At 41.3% G+C, this 13775-nt stretch overlaps 1 protein-coding gene across 1 annotated transcript in view; it reads left to right on the top strand.

Moving 5' to 3' along the window:
- The window catches only part of CDC123 (cell division cycle 123), a 49324-nt gene that overhangs the window by 23292 nt on the left and 12257 nt on the right, over nt 1-13775 (top strand). The window contains exons 8-10 of the mRNA XM_055296644.1: nt 7202-7250; nt 11261-11336; nt 13321-13443. Of these exons, the coding sequence (XP_055152619.1) occupies nt 7202-7250; nt 11261-11336; nt 13321-13443 (248 nt within the window). The remainder of the gene's footprint in view (nt 1-7201; nt 7251-11260; nt 11337-13320; nt 13444-13775) is intronic.

Raw genomic sequence — 13775 nt, 5'->3', positions numbered from 1 at the left:
TAGAGAGGGAACCAGGAAGCACAAATGCTCCCAGCATCTGAACAATCCAGGTTCCATTGGACAGGCTGAAGATGGGAACCCTGGAAGGTAGACAGCTAGTGCTGTCTCCCTGCCTATAATTTACTCTAGAATATTAAGTACTGCTTTTTTCTTTCCTTTTCTTCAAATGGTTACTGTAGAGAAAAAGCTTTAAAAAGTGGAGGTTGACATATGACATATGGCTGGGTACAGTGGCTCACGCCTGTAATCCCAGCACTTTGGGAGGCCGAGGTGGGCAGATCACGAGGTCAGGAGTTCGAGACCAGCCTGGCCAACATGATGAAACCCCGACTCTACTAAAAATCAAAAACAAAAAGAAAGAAATACGACATGTATAAATTTGCTGACTGTATTATTTGCCAAGGTATAAACATTCTATGTGATTAAACTTGCTGAGTCACAGGCTGCTTTCATTATTTTATTGTCACTTCAGTGGGCTGAGTAGACAAGAAAAAATTTTGATACTCAATTGGCATTTAGAAAAAGGAGCTGAGTGAGTGAAAAAATAAATTTGTTAATTGTTTCTCTGAGGGGCTCATGATGAAGGAGAAATACATTTGACTGGAGGTCAGGGAATTTGATTTGTCTTAGTAATTTTTTTTTTTTTTTTAATTTTTTTGAGATGGAGTCTCACTCTGTCACCCAGGCAGAAATGCAGTGGCACGATCTCGGCTCACTGCACCCTCTGCCTCCCACAGTCCCAGACCGACATGCTCATCACTGGATATGTTACATGTATCCTCTTTTTTTTTTTTTTTTTTTTTTTTTTGAGACGGAGTCTCGCTCTGTCGCCCAGGCTGGAGTGAAGTGGCGCTATCTGGGCTCACTGGAAGCTCTGCCTCCCGGGTTCACGCCATTCTCCTGCCTCAGCCTCCCGAGTAGCGGGGACTACAGGCGCTCATCACCAGGCCCAGCTAATTTTTTGTTTGTATTTTTAGCAGAGACGGGGTTTCACTGTGTTTGCCAGGATGGTCTCAATCTCTTGAGCTCACGATCTGCCCACCTTGGCCTCCCAAAGTGCTGGGATTACAGGCGTGAGCCGCTGCGCCTGACCCATTTGTCCTCTTTCAATATGCAAACTATTTGGAACAGCGTGAGAGAAACTGTGTTGATTATTATTCATTTATTTATTTTATTTTATTTTTATTTTTTTCTTGAGATGGAGTCTTGCTCTGTCACCCAGGCGGAGTCCAATGGCACAATCTGGGCTCACTGCAACTGCCGCCTCCCAGGTTCAAGCAATTGTCCTGCCTCAGCCTCCCAAGTAGCTGGGACTATAGGCGTGTGCCACCACGCCTGGATAATTTTTGTATTTTTAGTAGACGCAGGATTTCACCATGTTGGCCAGGCTGGTCTTGAACTTCTGACCTCAAGTGATCCACCTGTCACGGCCTCCCAAAGTGCGGGGATTACAGGCATGAGCCATTGCACCGGGCCTAATTATAATTATGAAGTCCACAAAAAATAGCATGTCAGTCCCAACGCATGTTTAGGGCATAATAAATATACCTATTTATAGTAAGGCCATTTGGCTGGCAGAAAAACTAAGGCTTGTTTATGCTGTGGATGATTTGGGTAGTGATAAAAGAAAAAAATATGGCACTCCTTTTATTTTTTTTTTTTGGTAAAATTATTTCAGTGTTTATTTCGCTTCTGAGTAAAGACAAGGGATGTGTAATTATCTGTCATTGACGTACACTATGTATTTCCCCCTGTACTTTTTTTTTTAATTTTTTTAATTCAGTAGGTTTGGGGGAACAGGTAGTGTTTGATTACATGGGTACGTTCTTTAGTGGTGATTTCTGAGCTTTTGGTGCACCCATCACCTGAGCAGTGTACACTGTACCCAACGTGTAGTCTTTCATCCCTCGCCAACCCTCTCACCCTTTCCCCTGAGTCCTAGAAGTCCAATGTATCATTCTTATGCCTTTGCGTCTTCATAGCTTAGCTCCCACTTACAAGTGAGAACATACAATGTTTGGTTTTCCACTCCTGAGTTACTTCACTTGGAATAATAGTCTCCAGTTCCATCCAGGTTGCTGTGAATGCCATTATTTTGTTCCTTAAAAAAAAAAAAAGACATCTGATTAGTCATCAGTACTAGTTAAGCATATTTCTTTAGTTTGGGGATAGAATATTTTTTCTTTTCCTTTCTTTTTTTTTTTTCTTTCCTTTCTAAAAATTTGTGTCTATAACATTGCTTTCCAAAATTCCTGTTAACTGGCAAATTTTAAAGTGTAGTAAAAATATGCTGGCATAATTTCGTAGTAGCTTTCATCACAGTAGGCCTTTGGGATTTTGTTTTTTCTTCAGAATAAAATCTTTGCTATTATTATACCTGAGAATTCTTTTAGTTTGCCACTTACATTGTAAATAATGTAACATTTATTACTTAATCACATTTGTGTTTATTTTAGAATTTTCATAGCTAGCTAGAGGAACTATAATTATTCTGCCAAGAATTTGAACTTTGAATTCAACATAAGAGCCTCCTTTCAGCTTAGACTACAAATCAGTGACTTTAGTTGAATACCACGTTCTGTTGGTACTTTGCTGAAAATTTCAGTCGAAGAAATCTTCCAAATTAGTGTTAAATAGTAACCTAGGAAAAAAATTGGGGGAATTTTTTTTGGTGGTGGTGGTGGTGGTGGTGGCTTTTTTGTTTTTGTTTTTTTCTTGAGATGGAGCCTTTTTGTCATGGGAAATGTGCTGAGTCCTCCAGTGACCTTGGTGGGATTTAGGGTAGCCAGACTGAGTTTTTCAGCTGAAGCTGCGGCCCTGAAGGCTATGCTTGGGGTCCCAGCCGCTCCAGTTTGCTGCTTCCTTCCTTTTCCCTGTTTCTTCCTTTCCCCAAGAATGGTGCAGACTTCCTGCTGAAGCCTGTAGTTGGTAGACAGGCATCTCCTGGCCCTTTTCCCAAGAACCCCTTACAGAGCTTGAACTGCAGCTACTCCTCAGAATAACCATTTCTAAAATATGGGCTAGGTGCGGTGGCTCACATCTGTAATCCCAGGCCGAGGCGGGCGGATTACCTAAGGTTGGGAGTTTGAGACCAGCCTGACCAACATGATGAAACCCCGTCTCTACTAAAAATACAAAAATTAGTTGGGCGTGGTGGCACACGCCTGTAATCCCAGCTGCTCGGGAGGCTGAGGCAAGAGAATTGCTTGAGCCCGGGAGATGGAGGTTGCAGTGAGCCGAGATCGTGCCACTGCGCTCCGGCCTGGCTGACGGAGTGAGACTCTGTCTCAAATAAATAAATAAGTAAAATAAAATATGTGTCTGGTCCCGTCTTGGACACTTCGGATTGGAATCTCTGGGGAAGTATTTTGAAAAATCATCTCATTCCACTCTCTCATTTTCAAACCTGTGTTCTAGAAGCTCTGACACACCCTGAGGTTCATCATGCAATACATAGTTAACTGAATATAAAGACAGGGAAGAAAAAGGGGGCCTGACAAGTTGTCTACAGATTTGATTGCATAATGAACTTTAGAAATCGCCCAATACCATCTGCCATTTACTGCTGAGGCAACTACGAGCCAAAATTATCCCAAAAGATAATTGACTTTTCTAAGATGATAAAATACTAGTACAGAGCCCAAGGTCCTGATTGTGATTTTTAACCTCTGGTCTGTTGTTTTCTTACATTCATTGGAATGTTTTCCTTTTCTCCTTATGTATATTATCTAATCTAAAATATTTCACTTGGCTGTATACTGGATATGTGTACAAAAATAATTTTCTTTCTTTCTTTTTTTTTTTCTTTGTGAGACAGAGTCTCACTCTGTTGCCCAGGCTGGAGTGCAGTGTTGTGATCTCGGATCACTGCAACTTTCAACTCTTGGGTTCAAGGGATTCTCCTGCCTCAGCCTCCCAAGTAGCTGGGCTTACAGGCATGTGCCATCATACCCAGCTAATTTTTATATTTTTGGTAGAGATGGCGTTTCGTCATGTTGGCCAAGCTGGTCTCAAACTCCTGACCTCATGATCCGCCCACCTCATCCTCCCAAAGTGCTGGGATTATAGGTGTGAGCCACCGCACCCGGCCCAAAAATAATTTTCTTAAATAATAGAAAACGTATAGTGGAAAGCTCTAGATACATGTAGTACTTATCAATATGCTGATCCTTGGGGGCGAAAGGGCAGTTTTTTAAAGGATAAAAATAATAAGTTAGTTTTTATTAACTTGTGCGAGTCCATGACCTTAATTTTTGAGGCAGGGTCTCACTCTGGGCTAGAGTGCAATGGTGTGATCATAGCTTACTGCAGCCTCAAACTCCGGAGCTCAAGTGATCTTCCCGCCTCAGCCTCCTGAGTAGCTGGGATTACAGGCGTGAGCCTCCATGCCGGCTAATTTTTATATTTTTTGTAGAGGCAGGACCTAGCTTTGTTGCCCAGCCTGGTCTCAAACTCCTGGCTTTAGGCAGTCTTCCCACCTCAGCCTTCCAAAGTGTTGGGATTACAGGTGTGAGCCCTGTGCCCAGTCCTTAATTTTTATTAACATAAAATAACTGGTAAGCTTAATTTTTATTGAAATAATTTTTAATCGAAAGCTAGTTTTCTAGTTTTAGATTATTAGTCCTCAAGATAATGTACCGTTAAGTTAGTTTGATTTGAAATAAGAGATTTTTGCTTTCCAGAGAAAAACTAGGTTGTTCTTAGGTTTTTTTTTTTGAGATGGAGTCTTACTCGGTCACCCAGGCTGGAGTGCAGTGGCGTGATCTTGGCTCACTGCAACCTCTGCCTCCTGGGTTCAAGCAGTTCTCCTATCTCAGCCTCCTGAGTAGCTGGGACTACAGGTGCACACCACCAGGCCTGGCTAATTTTTTTCTTTTTTTGAGACGGAGTTTTACTCTTGTTGCCCAGGCTGGAGTGCAATGGCACGATCTTGGTTTACCATAACCTCTGCCTCCCGGGTTCAAGCGATTCTCCTGCCTCAGCCTCCCATGTAGCTGGGATTATAGGCATGTGCCACCACACCTAGCTAATTTTGTATTTTTAGTAGAGATGAGGTTTCTCCATGTTGGTTAGGCTGGTCTCGAACTCCCGACCTCAAGTGATCTGCCCCCCCTCGGCCTCCCTAAGTGCTGGGATTACAGGCGTGAGCCGCTGCGCCTGGCCACGCCTGGCTAATTTTTCTATTTTTTGTAGAGACAGGGTTTTGCCATGTTGCCCAGCCACCATGCCAGGTCTGCTCCCTCCCTTTCGGTGAGTCACCAAGTGATCTTGCCTCCACCTCTACGCTTCTCCTTTCCCTGTCCACTCCCGTTCCCTTAGTTAGACCCTCATCTCCCCGAGGCTATTGCAGCAAGCCTTCTACCAGGTTTCTCTGCCTCCCAGGTTGCCGCCCGTCCCCTAAACTGTCCAACACCATTGTGCCATAGTGATATAGATACATTTTTTAAACCCCTGGTACCTGTGAACACAGTGATATTCTTAACGCCTAAATGGAATGATCTCCCTTGCATACTTGAAGACTTTAGGGCTCCCCATTGTCCTTATAATGAAGTCCAAGTGCCCTGGGTGGGCACACAAAGCCTCTCATGACCTGGATACTTCTCTTTGTCCAGAGTTTCTGTCCAGCTCCATCTGTTGCAGTTCCCCCTTGCTCCCCGCATTCCATCAGCTCCATCTGTTGCAGTTCCCCCTTGCGCCCTGCACTCCATCAGAGCTGATCTCCTCTAGTTATTTGAATGCTCTGTGAGATCTCTCACTGCCCTCCCTGCCTTAGCACGTTTCTCTGTGCTTTAAATGCGGACCCCTTCTTGACTACCACTCCCCTCCGACACACAGCAGCCAGCTAATCAGTTCTTCTTTGGTGCTGCAGAGTATTTTTTCTCCAGTGTTTTTAAAATAGTGTCTATTTTTTAGCTTTCTCCACCAGACTAACCTTATACAGAACAAAGGAGTCTTCATCATTTTAACATTTCCAATGCCTAGCCCAAGCTTTGGCATAGATGGGCATTTAATAAGCGATATGAAACATCGTTGATGAAAGTGAGGATTTTTCGAGGAGGAAGCAGTATACTTAGTGGAGGGCTGAATGGATCTATCCGAGTTTTAAAATGGCATGTGGGAGAAGGATTCAATTAACCGTGTGGCTTTCGATGGCCAACGTTACACTGAGAGAGAAGTAGGCTGCTGGCTCCACTGTAAGATGCACACAACAAGAACGTGTACAATGATAGTGCCTTCCTGCCCTCGTTGAGAATCGGGAGTTAGACAGTTGGAGTCTTGATGTGACCACTACATTTGGGCTTTTCTGCATGTTAGTTTCTTTGCCTTTTGACAGAAAAATGGAGATTATACTATCTTCATGGTTATAATAGCTCATAACATTTTTTAATTTTTGTGGGTACATAGTAAGTGTATATATTCATGTGGTACATGAGATGGGTGTTTTTTGTTTTTTGGGTTTTTTTTTTTTGAGATGGAGTCTTGCTCTGTCACCAGGGCTGGAGTTCAGTGGCGCTATCTCGGCTCACTGCAACCTCCGCCTCACAGTTTTAGGCAATTCCCCTGCCTCAGCCTCTCAGGGAGCTGGGATTTCAGGCATCCACCACCACAGCCGGCTAATTTTTGTATTTTTACTAGAGACAGGGTTTTACCATGTTGGCCAGGCTGGTGTCAAACTCCTGACCTCAAGTGATCCACCTGCCTTGGCCTCCCAAAGTGGTGGGATGACAGGCGTGAGCCACTGCACCCATCCTGGGGTACATGGCATGTTCTGATACAAACAGGCCATGCCTAATTATCACATCATGTAAAATGGGGTACCTGTTCCACTCAAACACTTATCCATGCTTTGTGTTACAAATGATCCACTTATACTCTAGTTATTTTAAAATGTACAATTACATCATTGTTGACTACAGTCACCCTGTTGTGCTATCAAATACTAGACCAACTATAGAAATGATCCTGGAAAATACAGTCTTGCTGTTAACATTGTTTTGATGATTAAATGAATTAATATCTCAGGGTGCCTAGGCTAATGCATAGCATTGAATATGGCTTAATAAGTGTTTATTGAATTTGAGTTAGTCTCCTGTTTCTGGATGCTTTTAGTAAAATGTTACTCTCGTTAAATATAAGTTATGTGTGTGCATAAACTGGCACCAGTAACAGAAAGATTCAATTGCCTTTTCTTCTTCCAAAGGTTTATTCATTGTACTGATGATTCTCCAGATCCATGTATAGAATATGAGGTAAGAAGCTTATTTTCCTTGATAATTGTAGATGAAGATGTGTTGAGAATTGCTATTTATTCTTGAGTGAAATGAATGAAGTTTCTTGGATTAATTTCTTTGGGAATCTAAAGCCACTGAAATTTTAAATTTATGAAATACACATAAAAGGATATATATTACATATAGAATGTATATACCAAATACACGTATGCAGTATGCACTTGCTACAGGATATACGCAGACACCTTTAATAAAACAAACACCTTTATACGCCTCACAGCTGTACCTAATTGTTTCAGCATTTTACCATTTTTTATATTGTTCACTCACCCTACAAATAACTTAAAAGAATAAGAGGATAGGCCGGGCGCGGTGGCTCACACCTATAATCCCAGCACTTTGAGAGGCCGAGGTGGGTGGATCACCTGAGGTCAGGAGTTCGAGACCAGCCTGGCCATCATGGCAAAACCCAGCATCTCTACTAAAAGTACAAAAATTAGCTGGGCATGGTAGTGGTCGCCTGTAGTCCCAGCTACTGGGGAGATTGAGGCTGAAGAATCGCTTGAACCCGGGAGGTGGAGGTTGCAGTGAGCTGAGATGGCACCATTGCACTCCAGCCTGGGCAACAAAAGTGAAACTCCATCTCAAAAAAAAAAAGAATAAGAGGATAGTGAAAAAACAACTTCATTGGAAATTTTGATGAGTTTAAGCATAGTAAACCTCAATTTTTATTCCAAATTTTCCTAGTTTTGAAAGTATACACACAACACACACACACATACCCTGATCTGGACCGGGTTCTTAGCTACAACTAACTGCTCATCAACTGTCATGAATGGATCTGAAACATAACTTTTTTTTTTTTTCTTTTTTGAGACACAGTTTTGCTCTGTTGCCCAGGCTGGAGTGCAGTGGCGTGATCTTAGCTCACTGAAACCTCCGCCTCCTGGACTAAAGCAATTCTCCTGCCTCAGCCTCCCGAGTAGCTGGGATTACAGGTGTGCACCACCACCACCCAGCTAATTTTTGTATTTTTAGTAGAGACTGGATTTCACCATGTTGGCCAGGCTGGTCTCAAACTCCTGACCTCAAGTGAAATGCCTGCCTCAGCCTCCTAAAATGCTGGGATTATAGGCGTGAGCCACTGCACCCTGCCTAACTTTCTTTTAAATGCAGAATCCACGTTTCAGCTCTCATTCCTGGTCCTTCTTGCACTTGCATTGTCAAAATGCAAACTTTCAAAAACTGACAGCTCATAGTTTGTTAAAAAGAGGATGGCCATCTTTGCTCCATAATTGCATTTTTACATTTACATGAAAATTACATTTTCATTTTTGGTCTTATAACAGCAATTCAAATTAGTGCAGTAATTTTTAAAATATGTCTTTAGTGTCTGGTTGCTTCTAGCTACTTTTATATATATGTACGCATGCTTGCAAAATGTCTGCTGACTCACTGCATTGAGTAATTTTTAATGTGTTGACTGTAGATATTGACATATCTTTTAGGATTATACCATGTACATGGAACAGTTAATTTACTAGTTAAGTTACTCCTTACCAAGCCACCAATTACTAGATCTTAGAGTGCTTGTAGGTGAGATTCTTACATACAACTTGTGAGATTTTTTCCCCTCAATAGCATAGTGTGAGCATTTTCCCAGCTTATTAAACACTCCTATAACTTTATATGATATAGTCACAGCTATTGCTTCACGCAGCAAACATCTGTCTATTAAGTACCTGGCTGTGGTGCTTCCTGCCAGGTACTAGAAAGAGATCATTTCCTTACCTTTCTTTCTATTTTTTTTTTTTTTGAGACAGAGTCTCACTCTGTCGCCCAGGCTGGAGTGCAGTGGCGCGATCTCAGGTTCACGCCATTCTCCTGCCTCAGCCTCCTGAGGAGCTGGGATTACAGGCGCACGCCACTATGCCCGGCTAATTTTTTGTATTTTTAGTAGAGACCGTGTTAGCCAGGATGATCTCGTTCTCCTGACCTCGTGATCCGTCCACCTCCGCCTCCCAAAGTGCTGGGATTACAGGATTTCCTTAGCCTTTCTCTGAGGCACAGTCTTTCTTAAGAAGTCATCATCTACCTCCAAGATTTATTTACCAGCAGTTTGCTCTCTTATTGCCATTTTGAAAGACACCATTATCATGTGTATAAAATTTAAAACCTAGTTTTAAAAGTGTAGGAAACTGATACTCTTCAAGTAATTCAAATGAAAAAAGTTGCAAGTAGAACCCTGTGTATCATTTTCTCCTGTCTGTGTGTATTTAAAATACACACACACACTCACACACACACACACACTCTATAGATACTTGTATATTCATAGGATGAATCTGGAAAGATGCACAAGAAACCTATAGTACTGGTTGCCTCTGAGGAGAAAGACAGAGGGACAGGGTGGGGGAGAGACACTCCCTATGCCCTTCTGTGTTTTGTGAAAATCAACCACAGTGTAGGTATTACATGCACAAAATAGTATTTTGATAAACATTATGCAAATTTTCCAATAAATCATGTGCTGCAATTGCTTATTTATTTGTTGCTAAGTAAAACCACTGTAGCCTATATATATGTATATATAACATATATAAAATTGTGTATGTATATGACTGTATGGGCTTTTAATAGATAAGAACTGTGTAGTATTTTAGTTTCAGATTCATTTAATAATTACATTTTTTAAAAAAAATCAGATAATATGGCTTGACTAAGAGCTTATAATAAATGAAAAATGAAATCAGTGCATTTAAAATTTCTAAGGCATATTTTAAACATTTTTTTTTAATACATTCAGAATGCCCACCTGAAATTTTCCTGATTTTTAAGTTGAGAAACCTATTAGTATATGAGAGTTTATATCTATTAAATAATTATTAATTACAGTAATAAGACCCATTTGTTATTTAAGCCAAGGGTAGAATTGATTGACTGAAATATTGAGAAAATAGTGAGAGAGTCATTTTGGTGATTCATTGTGACAAGCCTCAATACTAATTATATCAAAGTAAGGATTACCTCATGGTACTTAAGGTAGACAACTTTAGAATTATATTATTTTATTTTATTTTATTTTATTTTTTAGGTGGAGTTTTGCTCTGTCGCCCAGGCTGGAGTGCAGTGTGGCACAATCTTGGCTCACTGCAACCTCTGCTTCCTGGGTTCAAGCGATTCTCCTACCTCAGCCTCCTTAGTAGCTGGGGCTGCAGGTGCCTGCCACCATGCCTGGCTAATTTTTTGTATTTTTAGTAAAGGAGGTTTCACCATGTTGGAGCGCAGTGGCACAATCTCGGCTCACTACAACCTCTGCCTCCTGAGTAGCTGGGATTACAGGCACCCGCCACCATGCCTGGCTCATTTTTTTGTATTTTTAGTAGAGACAGGGTTTCACCATGTTGGCCAGGCTGATCTCGAACTCCTGACCTCAGGTGATCCACCCGTCTCAGCCTCCGAAAGTGCTGGGATTACAGGCGTGAGCCACCACACCTGGCTGGAATTACTTTATTATTTGATACTCCTCAAAGGGTGCAGAACATATGAATGAACATACGGCACTGTGGTGAAAAGATGTGACTACATTCTTGATGGTGTGCTTGTATGTCAGAACTCTCAAAATGTCAGTTATGTGACAAGGATGCATTTTGTCATAGAATTTTAGCACGATTTTCCTGTGGTTATTAGAATAATAGATCACAACTCTATTCCCTACTTTTTTTTTTTTTTTTTTTTTTTTTTTTTTGAGATGGAGTTTTGCTCTTGTTTCCCAGTCTGGAGTGCAATGGCGTGATCTTGGCTCTCTGCAAACTCCACCTCCCAGGTTCAAGTGATTCTCCTGCCTCGGCCTTCTGAGTAGCTGACAGGCATGTGCCACTATGCCGGGCCAAGAATGTCAGTCATATGCCTCTTTTTTAAAACCATTTGATAATGGCAATCATTAAGATACAGTGTTGACCTAAAATTGCCTAGTAGACCTTACCACATAGTTGTGTTATATTAAATATTTTTTCCTTTGTCTACAGCTTGTTCTCCGAAAATGGTGTGAATTGATTCCTGGGGCTGAGTTTCGATGTTTTGTCAAGGAAAACAAGCTTATTGGTGAGTTTTTTTTGTTTGTTTGTTTTATCCTTCAAAGTAATCTTTAAATGAAGACAAGCTTTTGTTGGAAGTAAATTTCCAGTAATTAGGACAGGGATGTCAATCTGTTTTCATCTCAGATGCCACCTCTAACCAGTTGATACTGACTCTCTGGAATGCTGTGTTGACAGGAATCCTGAGCCCAGATTCACTTGCCACAGGAAACGGTATTGTCAGATAATCATGGCTGTCTGGATTCCAGAGATAAAAGTGGTGGTTGTCACTGTTCCTGATTTAGGAATCAGGAACTCTCTGTATGGAATTTTCCTAAGCAGTACTTAGCAATAGTCTGCTTATTTCAAGCGTCATAAAAAGCCAAGTTTTGGAACCTTTATTTCTATTATTGGGGCACTGTTTATTATTCTAGCAAGAGAAAATATGTGGACAAGTAAGTGTATTCTTGTAAGTCACCCATTTTCTTTCTTCTCAGGTTACTATTTTGTTTGCTATGATTGATTTAAGTTAAATATTGAAGATAATTTGTTCTGTATTTTGTTATGCATATTTTCCATGAAGTAAAATTTATCTTCAACCTAGAAAAGTGTAATTTGAATACAATCACATCAGCACTATTGATGCATTGAATGTGATGTTGAAATGTATTAACCCACCTGAAAGAAACTTGGGGTGTTCGCATTTCTCATATTGCTCGATATTCTTGAAGAAGCTGCGGGGGGTCCTGTTGGCACAGGATTCAGGAATAGGAAGCCCGTATTTCAGAGCAGAGAACTTTTCCCTAGGACTGGAGCAAATTCAGGGAGTTCGTGTAATAGTCCCGTTAGTGTGTTTGGAATCTTGTCAGCAAGTCACTCTGAAAAAAGGAATGTTTACTTTTCCATGGCTTGAACGAGAGCAGGCTGTGAAGGCCAAGTAGCACATATGAACAAGAAAAATAGACTGCTTCTGTGCAGTACAGTATGAATATGGCAGGCATCTGGTGAAGAATATTTGATATTTTCCCAAAGAAAGTGGAAGAGAATACCAATTTGCAGAGACTCTTTGGAAGAAAGCAAAGCAGCAGCAGTTGATCACGTGTGCAGGTTTAGAATTGCTGCTTTAATTTTTTACATAAGAAGACTTTTTGTGACTTTGAATTCCTTCCATTTTACTAAATGAAAATAACTATTTCCATGGGCTAGGTGCTGTGGCTCACACCTGCAATCCCAACAGTTTGAGAGGCCAAGGCTGGAGGATTCCTTGAGGCCAGGAGTTCAAGACCAGCCTGCGGAATGTACTGAGACCCTGTCTCTACAAAAAATAAAACGATGAGCCAGGCATGGTGGCACATGCCTGTAGTCCCGGCTACTCGGGAGACTGAGGTGTGAGGGTCACCTGAGCTCAGGAAGTGGAGGCTGTAATAAGCTGTGATTGTGCCACTGTACTCCAGCCTGGGCAACAGAATGAGACACTGTCTCTAAAAAAAAAAAAGGCCGAGTGTGGTGGCTTACATCTGTAATCCCAGCACTTTGGGAGGCTGAGGTGGGTGGATCATAAGATCAGGAGTTCAAGACCAGCCCGGCCAAGATGGTGAAACCCCATCTCTGCTAAAAATACAAAAAAAAATTCGCCAGGTGCGGTGGCAGGCACCTGTAATCCTAGCTACTTGGGAGCCTGAGGCAGGAGAATCGCTTGAACTCGGGCAGCAGAAGTTGCAGTGAGCCGAGATCGTGCCACTGCAGTCCAGCCTGGGCGATAGAGTGAGACTCCGTCTCAAAACAAAACAAAAAAAACAGTAAATTCTTCCAGAAGTAAGAAGACATGGCAGTGTAGGACTTCAGGATTCACCTGTTCATATGAATCCTTACAGCTGGGTCGTGTGTAGTGCAGTACCCATCAGGGTGGTCTTCTAATCTACTTTAATGGTTCTTTCCACAAAATGTTTAAATCACGTATTGATGTTTTTGAAAAGAATATAATAACAGAATGTAAAATATTTTCTTGTCAGGTATTTCTCAAAGAGACTACACACAATACTATGATCATATTTCTAAACAAAAGGAAGAAATTTGCAGATGCATACAAGACTTTTTCAAGAAACACATACAGTACAAATTCTTAGATGAAGACTGTGAGTATTTTTTTATTGACCCAGTAAAATGAAATGAAATATACATTGTTACTGGACCTTATTTACTGTGGTGTATATCCTAATAACTAGATTTGAAATACTGTATTTTAAGCATTTTACTATATTATTATTTGTTATTTTTGATAGTTTGTATGTTAATTTATTTTATTTTTTTTTATTTGGAGACAGTCTCACTCTGTCACCCAGGCTGGAGTGCAGTGGTGTGATCTCGGCTCACGCAGCCTCCACCTCCCGGGTTCAGGTGATTCTCCTGCCTCGGCCTCCCAAGTAGATGGGGCTACACGTGCACATCACCACACCTGGCTAATTTT

This window comes from Symphalangus syndactylus, chromosome 10 (genome assembly GCF_028878055.3).
Source record: "Symphalangus syndactylus isolate Jambi chromosome 10, NHGRI_mSymSyn1-v2.1_pri, whole genome shotgun sequence".
NCBI classification, from domain to species: Eukaryota; Metazoa; Chordata; class Mammalia; order Primates; family Hylobatidae; genus Symphalangus; species Symphalangus syndactylus.
The sequence above is the reverse complement of the archived record's forward strand: the minus strand, read 5'-3'. Positions and strand labels throughout refer to the sequence as shown.